General features: G+C 51.9%; 1 protein-coding gene across 2 annotated transcripts; it reads left to right on the top strand.

Annotated features, from left to right (window-relative positions):
- On the top strand, positions 1-4945 carry MRPL27 (mitochondrial ribosomal protein L27). Of its 2 annotated transcripts, none has more exons than XM_030839898.2 (4): positions 1-98; positions 2179-2310; positions 2714-2781; positions 4532-4945. In XM_030839898.2, the coding sequence occupies exons 1-4, from the start codon at positions 59-61 to the stop codon at positions 4736-4738; spliced, it is 447 nt and encodes a 148-aa protein (XP_030695758.1). In that variant the 5' UTR covers positions 1-58; the 3' UTR covers positions 4739-4945. The 2 variants fall into 2 exon arrangements, with proteins under 2 accessions (XP_030695758.1, XP_030695757.1); XM_030839897.2 differs by having other exon boundaries at positions 42-176.
- The last annotated feature ends 4538 nt before the right edge of the window (positions 4946-9483 follow it).

The following is a 9483-nucleotide window of genomic DNA, read 5'->3' as shown; positions in this document are numbered from 1 at the left end:
AATAGATCTACGGTAGCGGAAGCAGATTTCTCAGACCGGAAGCGAGTGTAAGGCCAACATGGCGTTAGCTGTGCTGTCGCAGAGGACGCGGACAGCTGGTAAACGGCCGCCGTGGCGGTCGCCGGGCGAGGGGTGGAGGCGGAGTGGAGACCTTGCAGGGATCTGGGGGCTTGGAGGTCGTTCCCCACGGATGACCCTGGGGGCGGGAGGGGACTGGGGGGAGTGTGCGGGGCCCACGAGGTTTGAGGGGCGGTAGTCACTGGTCGTGTGACAGCTAGGGCGCGGAGCACGTGACCTTTCCCTGCCAGGCGTGCAAATACAGCTTCCCTAGGGGTGGGTGACGGTTCTCCGCTTCCCCTGTCTCGGTTTGTTTGGGTCCCATTATCTACAAAAATGGGTTACTGCTTTTGGCACATAGGCGCGCAAAAAGTTAATCTGTTCATTCAGCAGATTGAGGGCTTTGTGCCAGACACTGTGGTAGGTGTTGAGGATCTCAGCAGAGAAGATGAAGACATAGTCTCTACCCGCAGGACGGTTACTTCTAATAGATAAGCACGTAAATAAAATAGTTGTGAATTGTTGCAACTACTGTGACAGAAAGGGAAAAATATGTCTGTGTCTTTTTTTTAGGTTGGGTGGTCAGGGAAGCCCTCTGAGGAGGTAACATGTAAGTTAAGACCTAAAGGATGACCGGAGGCCTGGCTTTGTAAGAGAGTGAGGGGCAAGAGGATGACTCGACCCAATTTTCCATTTTGAGAAGCAAACTATTGCTCTTATGTGAATTTAAAGGGAGTAGGAGTGGAAATGAGGAAACCAGACGGGAAGCAGTAACAGTAGCCCTGAGGAGAGATGATTTAGTCAGGGTGTTAGTGTCAGTGAACTTGGAGGGAAATGGGTGGATTTGAAATACGTTTTGGAAATAGGATCCACAGAGCTTGCTGGTGAACTGGATATGTGAGATCAGCAAAGGGAAGGAATCTGCAGTGACTCTTTGATTTCTGCCTGAGCAGCTGTGTAAGCGGTAGCATCATTTACTTTGAGGAGGATGGGGAATAGGGGGAAGGGCAAAGATTCGTGAGTGAGGTAAGTTAGGTAAAGCAAAGTCCAGTTCCTGAAATTGAGTGAATAAATGAATAGGTGTTTAAAGGTAGGTAGATCCTGGTGCTGGTCATTTCACATGTTGTCTCTGTAAGTCCTCATCTCTGGTCCTTTGCCGCAGCTAGTCTCTGTTCTCATTAAAACTTCAGAAACCTAGGTTTTAGGAACTCTGAACCTGTAGACTCCAGGACCCACAAGCCTTCTGTAAAGACTCTGGCATGACCTTGATTAACCATAGCTGTATCTGGAGGCCTGAATGCTGGGACTGCCATTCCTGGGCTTGTCATATAGCACAGGGCTTCCATCCTGGTCATTATGAATTTTAGTTCACTTTCCCTTTTAAAATAAATACCATTGAGCACTTTGGAATGAGTCTGGAGAGGTCAGATTAACAAGGGCAGGGTGTCAGTCTTCTTGGTTGGACCTGTGCTTGATGGACTTGCCGAACAGAGAAAGGGCCCAGCCTTCTGAAATGGACAGGAGCCTGCGGGAGTCACCCTCACAGAGGCTGCCCTTTTTGTTTACAAGTGTCTGATGTGCAGTGGATGGGTGATGGCTAAGAAAGTGGTGGGTGAGGTCAAAGCAGGAGCCTCTCTCTGGGTGTCCTGTTGCTGGGCTCTGTGGTCTGGCCCCTCCACAGTGCGTTGAGCCTTGAGGGCATAATGGTGAGTGAGGCAGAAACAGGCAGCTCTGTGGTGTCCTCTTGCTGTCCTGTTTCTGTGGTTTTGTTTCTCTTCAATAGGACTGGATGTGTCAGGACCAAGGGCACATGGTGTTTATTTTTTTTCCAATAATATTTTACTCCCTCCCCTCAACTCTAGGCCACACACAGACAGCTCATGTAGTGCTTGCTTACACCATGGACAATACAAGAATGACTTATCCCCTGTCGTGGGGGAAAGCCAAGGACCTCAGACACTCCCCGAAAACCCACAAAGTCAAGTTCTGCTCACACATCTTCCTCACCTCCCCTGACACTGCCCCCTGCCACCTCTCAGCTTAGCAAATGACCCATTGAGGCAGAGAGAGAGTCTGATGGGGAGCCGCTCTGTTTGAACAACATTTCTGTTCTCTCTGCAGTTACCGCCCTGCTGAGCCCCCCTCAGGCTACAGCTCTTGCCGTCAGATATGCATCCAAAAAGACAGGCGGCAGCTCTAAGAACCTCGGTGGAAAGTCACCAGGCAAACGCTTTGGCATCAAGAAAATGGAGGGTAAGGGTGTGACCTGGCTTCCACTTTCCACTTAGCACCCTACCCTGCTGTCCTGGCGTTCCTTTGAAGAGCGGGCAAAGCACACAAGTGCCCTGTCCTGTACTCTCCATTTTGCTCACCAGAACATTTAGTTCCAAATTAAAGAAACAGAGGCGGGGTGGAGGGGCTGAGGAAGAGCAGATAGGTGGGAACCTTGGCCATGCGACTGGAGAGGAGGCTGCCGGGTGGGAGACAGGGGCTCCTTGTGTCAGACTGGGAGTTGGTCTTATCCAGGGGCAGGCTTAGAAGTTGGTATGTAGCATTTGGGCCAGGAAGGCGAGGGCTGCCATGGTTTCTTAGCAGTTCGCTGTGTTGCCTCATCGTGGGGGCCCAAAGGTAGCACACATGTGGACTTCTCTTCTAGGTCACTATGTTCATGCTGGCAACATCCTTGCGACTCAGCGCCACTTCCGCTGGCACCCAGGTGCCCATGTGAGTTGCTCTTCCCCCCCGCCCCCCATTTTTTCTTCACCTCTCCATGCTCCTGAGCATAGTAATTGTAACAGTTGCAATTATTGGGTGCTTACCAAATGCCAAGTGTCATGCTGATTCCTGGGCCTGCATTATCGTTTCATCCTTACCCCATCGCTAGGGTAGGTAGGTGTCATCTCTGTTTTACAGGTAGGCTGCCAGGAACTTAGAAGAAGAGGGGCCTGTGTAGTGACAGAGCTAGGATTTGAACCAGGTCTGCTTGACTCCCAAATCACTTTTTCGCTTTGGTAATAGCATTAGCTTGGTTCTCTGGGGTCTCCTTTCTAACCCCCAGTTCTTGGAAGAGGATATTTCTAGTGATTTAAGATATTTTTTTAATCTTGGGAAACTAATTTCAATTTATTCATTTTTTATTTTTAAGAATTTCTCCTTTGATTAAAGTTATTATTAGATGGCTGAAAGATAACTTGAATTTAATAAAATAGAATTCAGTTTGTGGGCCAGAAATTAGGTCCATACCAGGCAGGGATTTCAGTTTCAGCAAGTTGGTATTACTTGCTGAGGTAGGAAAGTTCTTTAACACAGATCTGTACTATATTCTTTACATTATTTAAAATATTAGTTTAGTTTCCTCTGTAATCAATTTCCTTCTGCCTTCTTACCTCTTTTTTGGCAATTTTAGTAGGCACAGAAAGACTGATAATAACCTATAATTATTTCAAAAATGCTAATTTGTATGTGAATTGATTGTATGTGTAGTAGCTTTATTTTTTTTAGAACTCGAGACATGCAGTATGTGGCTGTGTTAACTCTTCAGACTTAATAAAATAATGACAACAATAATAAAAACTAATATGTTGTGACCTGGGCAGTATTCTAAGCTCTTTCTGAGTATTAACTCATTTAATCCTCAAGATGACCCTATGAAACAGTTAATATTTATCTCCATTTTGCAGATGAAAAAAGTGAGATACAGTGAAGTAAATTAACTTGCCCAGATCACACAATAGTAAGTAGTAGTGCTGGGATTTGAACCAGTCTGTTCGTTTAATCAGAGAGATATTGAATAATACTGGGTAAAAATTGCCACACATGCAATCTCAAGTTCTAAAAGAAAAAAGCTATGACATGTATAGTTAAAAAAAAGAAAAGAAATATGTAATACACAGTTTATTTCATCTCCTTGCTCATATTTCTCACCTGAACATCAGGGTTAGCGATAGTACCGACTTCACAAGGTGAGAATCAAGTGAGTTAATGTATATAATAGGGCTTGGAACAGTGCTTACACACAGTAAGCGTGACATAAGTATTAGCTGATATCATTTTGTTTAATTAGTCTATGCATTATCCATATAGCGTTGAGCCTAAACTTTACAGATCACCATATAGATGAAAATGTATATCAGACTAGTGCTGTGTTAAGCCTCAGTGAAGCAAACTCCCAGGAGCAGTGATTAGAGACATTTTCCCGGGCCTGGTTTGGGCATCTATCCAGCGTGGCTTCTGGCCAGCTGCACAGATATGGGTCCAGGTATCAGCCCTGAGTAACCACCAGGATTGGCTGTTGGAGTTTTCTTTTCCCGCCTTTGTGATGGAGTAATTACCAAGCAGTGGGAAAGGGAACCTGAGGTGGAGCTTTCTGAATCCTCCCCTTTGGCCCCAGGGCCTGAATCTTTGTGAAGAATCTATCCTAGAACCCTGGGATGGACCCCCTGACTGTCTAGCTGACCAGGTCTGTGTGTTGCAGGTGGGGCTGGGGAAGAAGAAGTACCTGTATGCTCTGGAGGAGGGGATAGTCCGCTACACTAAGGAGGTCTACGTGCCCAGTCCCAGCAACTCGGAGGCTGTGGATCTGGTCACCAGGCTGCCCGAGGGGGCTGTGCTCTACAAGACTTTTGTCCACGTGGTTCCTGCCAAGCCTGAGGGCACCTTCAAACTGGTAGCTATGCTTTGACCTCCTGGTTGAGGCCTTTGGACAGAGACTGGAGCCCAGGTGACAGGAGAGGGTGGTACCAGACGTCATCAAGGGTTGGAGTGACGACAGGTCTCTCCAGGAAGAAGTCTGCTTGGTGGTGACTGCAGGAGACTGTGAAGTGACTGGCTGGGAAGCCCTTTGGGAGGCCTGACCTGGGGCCAAAAATAAAGTTAGCCGGAGTCGTGAGTCTCTGCTGTTTGGGGACAAACCTGGATGGAGTGGCTTCCTGATCCGTTACCCATGTTCTCAAGTGCACACAAGGGGGGGTCTCAAAGCAGGAAAGAGGCCTGTTGGTGCGGAAGTGAGAAGAGGGGACTTCATTTTGAGGAGGGGATCCCTTTAGCACCATCCCCCGAAGGGTGAGGAAGAGGAGTGCTTGTGCTTGAGGGTCTTCCTGCGCCTTCCCCTCCTGGATCCCACAGAAGTCGCTGGGGAAGAGTGGGCGGGGGGCGACCAAGGGACCAACAGAGGAAGCCAGTGTGGTCATGTTCCTCTCCTGGAGCCACATTCAGAGGGAGCTGGGGCGGCAGCCCCAGAAATGGCCACATGGCAGAGCCCTTCCTGCCTCTGTGGGTCCAGAGCGGAGAGGCCCCATCTGGCCTGGAATACCAGGGTCCTTCCAGTGATGAGGCAGAATGGGTGACAGATGGGCTTCTTCCTGTTACCCAGAGGGACACCTAGCTCTCATTCTTTCCTGATTCTTAGTTTATCTCAAACTGTAAACTGCAGCAAAGAATCTGGCTTTAGGAGTACTCAGTCTGGGCCTAGAGTGGGCTGGGGGCAGGCCTTCATTGTCAACCCAAGACCTTTAGAAGCTTGGCTTCGAGTGCAAGGGCGAGGAAGGAAGTCTCAGCAGGGGTGGACAGAGGTCCTGGCTGTTGGAGGCAGGCGATGCTGGCTGCAGCCCCAGAGAGGGCTTGCAGAGTTAGTGCCTTCCTCCCAAGCACTCTTCTTTGTCCTGAAGGCAGGAGCTCCAGGGGTTGAGGGCAGAGAAGTCTAATTCTGGAGGTCTGCCTTGAATTTGTCACCTTGATTCTCAGGGCGTGACCCCAGATTTCCCACCTCCTGCAAAGTGGCCCAGGGTTTGTTGAGGTTCACTTTAGCTTCCTTCCCGTAGGGTCTTGTACCAAGGCCCAGCTCGGGGAGATTGTTGGAAGCGTCTCCATAGGCTCAGCGCTGTCCCTGCCAGTCCCCGCCAGTCCCCTGGAGAAGTGGGAAGGGGCAAGATGGAAGAGCGTGTTCCCTCCTATAGTGTTTCCCTGAAGGCAGGTGGCTGCTTCCTGGGGTGGGTGAGCAGAGCCATGGTTGGGTGGTAGTGCAGGCAGTGACCTTAGGGCCTCCTCATAGCTGGATGGCAGCTGGGGGAGGTAGAGCAAAGACATTACCCATTCACCCCCATGGAAGCTCTTCTGCCCAGCCTAAATCGCTTCCCTGGACTGGGGTCTGCCATCCTTTCTTCTACCCAAAGAGGTGAAGTGAGGCCTCTAGCCGCATCCTGGGGCTCGCCATCTGTGGTCCTTTCCTTGTCCCAGAGGCTCTGATTAGGCATTTACATACAGTAAAAAAAAGTAATAAGGAAAAAAACTCAGTTCTCCCACTCAAGGCTCGGAGGGCTGAACATTCACCTACCTCTCTGCAGGCCCAGAGCCAGAAGCACTTTGCAATCAGCTGGTGCATCTGCGGCCGCCCGTCCTTTTGAACACTTTCATAGCTGGGCAGGCAAGCTGGCTCCCATAGGGATAGCTGGTAGCTGCTGCATAGCCCCACACAATACCTCACCCCCCTGGGGATGGCCCTGTGACTAAGGGAGCCTGGCAGGCTTGCGCAGCCGTTCTCCAGCTGCCATCCGGACTCTTTCCACCAGGATGAGCCTAAGATCAGGGTAACACACGCTTCTCTCCAAGGAGTCTCTCTAGGCTTCCTCGCCTTCTTCCCCTAGGCACACTAGGCCCTGGCACACACCTCTCCCCCCACTGTCCTCCCTCACCTGCATCCCCTGCGACTCTCAGCACCCTTCCACTGCCTGGGCCTCGGTGGGGCATCCCATGGTGCTGAAGCAGGGAGAGGGGCAGTCCTGGGGATCATGAAGGATGACTCAGAGTGAAGCTCAGGGTTTAGGGTCAGCGAGCAAGAGAGCAGAGCCCAAACCCTTTCTTGTCCCCATGTCCTCTCCCCATCTTGTTCTCTCCCTCTGCCAGTCCAAGGCACAAAGCCCAGACCCTTAGCAGTTCTGAAATGCACTCGGGTGTAAAGAAATCCCACCCCTTTCTGGCCACTAGCTCATTCTTTCACGATCTGGCAGCCAGCTCTGATGACCCTTGTGGGAGAGTCAAAGAACACCTTCTGTCCCCACCTCTCCATCCTCTGTCTGGTGCTCAGAGTTGGGGTTGGAGCCTAGGGAGGCTGCAGGTCTGAAGATTTCTTCTGATTTTTGTACCCAGCATCCCATGTGGTGCCCCGTCCCTGGGAAGAGGACTGACAGTACGGTAGTCACCACCCACAGAAGTTGGCTCTGGGCTTTCCCCTGGGAGCTAGGAGCCTGTGGGCCTTGCTTGGAGAGCTGGAAAGACCACTGTCGTCACCAGCAGCTCCCAGTACTGGGTCCTGTTTCACAATGGCCAGAGAGGAGGCTGGCCAGGATGTTGCTAACCCTTTTCACACTACTTCCTTGGTCCAGAGGGAACCCACACTGGAAGATGCGGGTCCATAGAGTAGATCCAAAGGGCCCTTCCATACTGAGCAGAGAGCAGAGGACATGGCAGCCCTGGGGCTTCGCTGGTACAGCAGCACAACAGGATGGCCATGATAAAAACCGGCATGAAACTCTCCTCCCCACCAGAGGCACCAGGCATCAGAGGTTCGGCCTGGGCCTGGCAGGCACGGACCCGTCTCACCTCCCCAGACTGAAATTCTACTCTGGAAGTTGAGCAGGAGTGACCTGGCTGGGACTAGTATCAGCTTGACATGCAGGGGGAACAGGGGCAGGCAGCTCCCTTTTTGCTGCTGCATCAATTCCCTGTGGCAGAGATTTGTGAGGGAGGACAGAGCAGCTATATCCTATCTTCCTTCAGCCCAGGGAATGAGTGATGTGTGTAAGGGAGTTTACAGAGGGACACACTCGGGGAGGAGAAGGAGCCTGTGGCGGGGCAGACACCCTTCGAAACTGGATCTGAGGAGGCAGGAGAGGGAGGGCTCGAGTCGGAAGTCAAACTCCTGGTGCCGACTCTCTTCCGCTGTCGTAGACTGTAGCATCATAGAACACAGCAGGGAAGGGACCTCAGGGTTCATATACTAGCCAAACACAGCATTCTCCCCAAGTGGCTTGCTTTAGGTGACCCTATAGATGAAGAAGCTGGACTTCTGGCCTCTGCTGAGAGGCCAAGTGTTCATCTGCCCCAACTCTGAACTTGGGACAGCAATGGGTACTCACCAGTGGCCACAACTATGCCTAGGAGGCTGTTCTCCGCGGTGAGCTCTGCACAGGGAACAGCAGTGGCAGAGCGGTGCCAAGAAAGGGCACTGGCCTTAAATGACCTTGAAGACAGCCACAGGATGGGCTCCGCCCCTCTGCCGGCCCCACCCACCATCCCCACAGGGCCAACCCTCAACCCAGGATCCCTGGCCCAGAGGAGCAGCTTCATTCAGAGCCATGGTATCTGTGAGCAGCTCTCCAGATTCTCAGCTTCTGCCCCTGCTTGTCCTGGTCAGTACCATGCCAGGACCTGGTGTCCCACAGATGGCGCTCCACTCTGCAGGCCTGGCAGCCACGAGGGTCCCTCAACAACCTGCAGGAGAAGGGGTTGGCGGGAACAGGCTAGGCTTCTGCTAAACCCAGAAGACAGCCAGGAGAGCTCCGCCTCGCCCAGATCTCTGCACCTCTCAGTCCCGATCCCCTCCCAGCCCTGCTCTGCACCCCACCTCCCCCGCCACTTCCCATCAGCTCAGGTGACAGAGCTCCAAATGCCAGCTGTCCTCTGGTCTTTGCTCCCATCTCTAAGGGAACTGAGGTGTCCCTGGTTGTCCTGGAAACCAGGCACAAAATACAAAAGCCTCTCCCCCCAGGCTCTTCCCTCCCTTCAAAGGAATTCTTGGGCAGCTCTGGGGGCCCAGGCCGCACGCCCCCACCCCACTTCCGCCTGGCTGTTATTCTGATTTTGACCCCAGGGGCCCAGCCAGGGGAGGATTTCAAAGCCTCAAAACGCTCAAGCCTCTGGGTTGAGCTAACCCTACAGAAAGATGAGGGTGGGGGACACTGCCGGCCAGGAATTCAGTCCAAGGAGCTGCACTCACACTTGCCTCAGTGACCTGGACAGGGAAGAGGATGGAGTCATGAAGCCTACTCCTTGTCCCACATTGCTTCTGACTCATGGGGCCAAGACAAACCGGCCAGAGCTGTGGGGCTGGGGCTGGACTTTAGTTTTCCTGCCAGCCTGCAACTTAGAATTGCCTGAGGGACCTCTGAACCCACACCAGTGTTGGGTTGCCACCTCAGAGCAATTAACTCATAGCCCTCAGTCTGGATCCCCATCCACTGGGCTAGCCTCATAATGGTCACAGCAGGTGACTGGGACCTGGTGTAGTAGGATGGGAGTGGCAGGGGCTGAAACAGAGGGCATGTCCCACCTAAGTTCCAAAAATAAGACTTTGGAAACAGTTGTGCTGGCCCAGCAACTGCATAGCCACAGCCTGGGTTAAGCCTGCTGGCTGGTCTGTGAATCCTTAGT

The sequence above is a fragment of the Globicephala melas genome, chromosome 20 (assembly GCF_963455315.2).
Source record: "Globicephala melas chromosome 20, mGloMel1.2, whole genome shotgun sequence".
Classification (NCBI taxonomy): domain Eukaryota; kingdom Metazoa; phylum Chordata; class Mammalia; order Artiodactyla; family Delphinidae; genus Globicephala; species Globicephala melas.
Note: the sequence above shows the minus strand (reverse complement) of the source record. Positions and strands in the feature narration are given on the sequence as shown.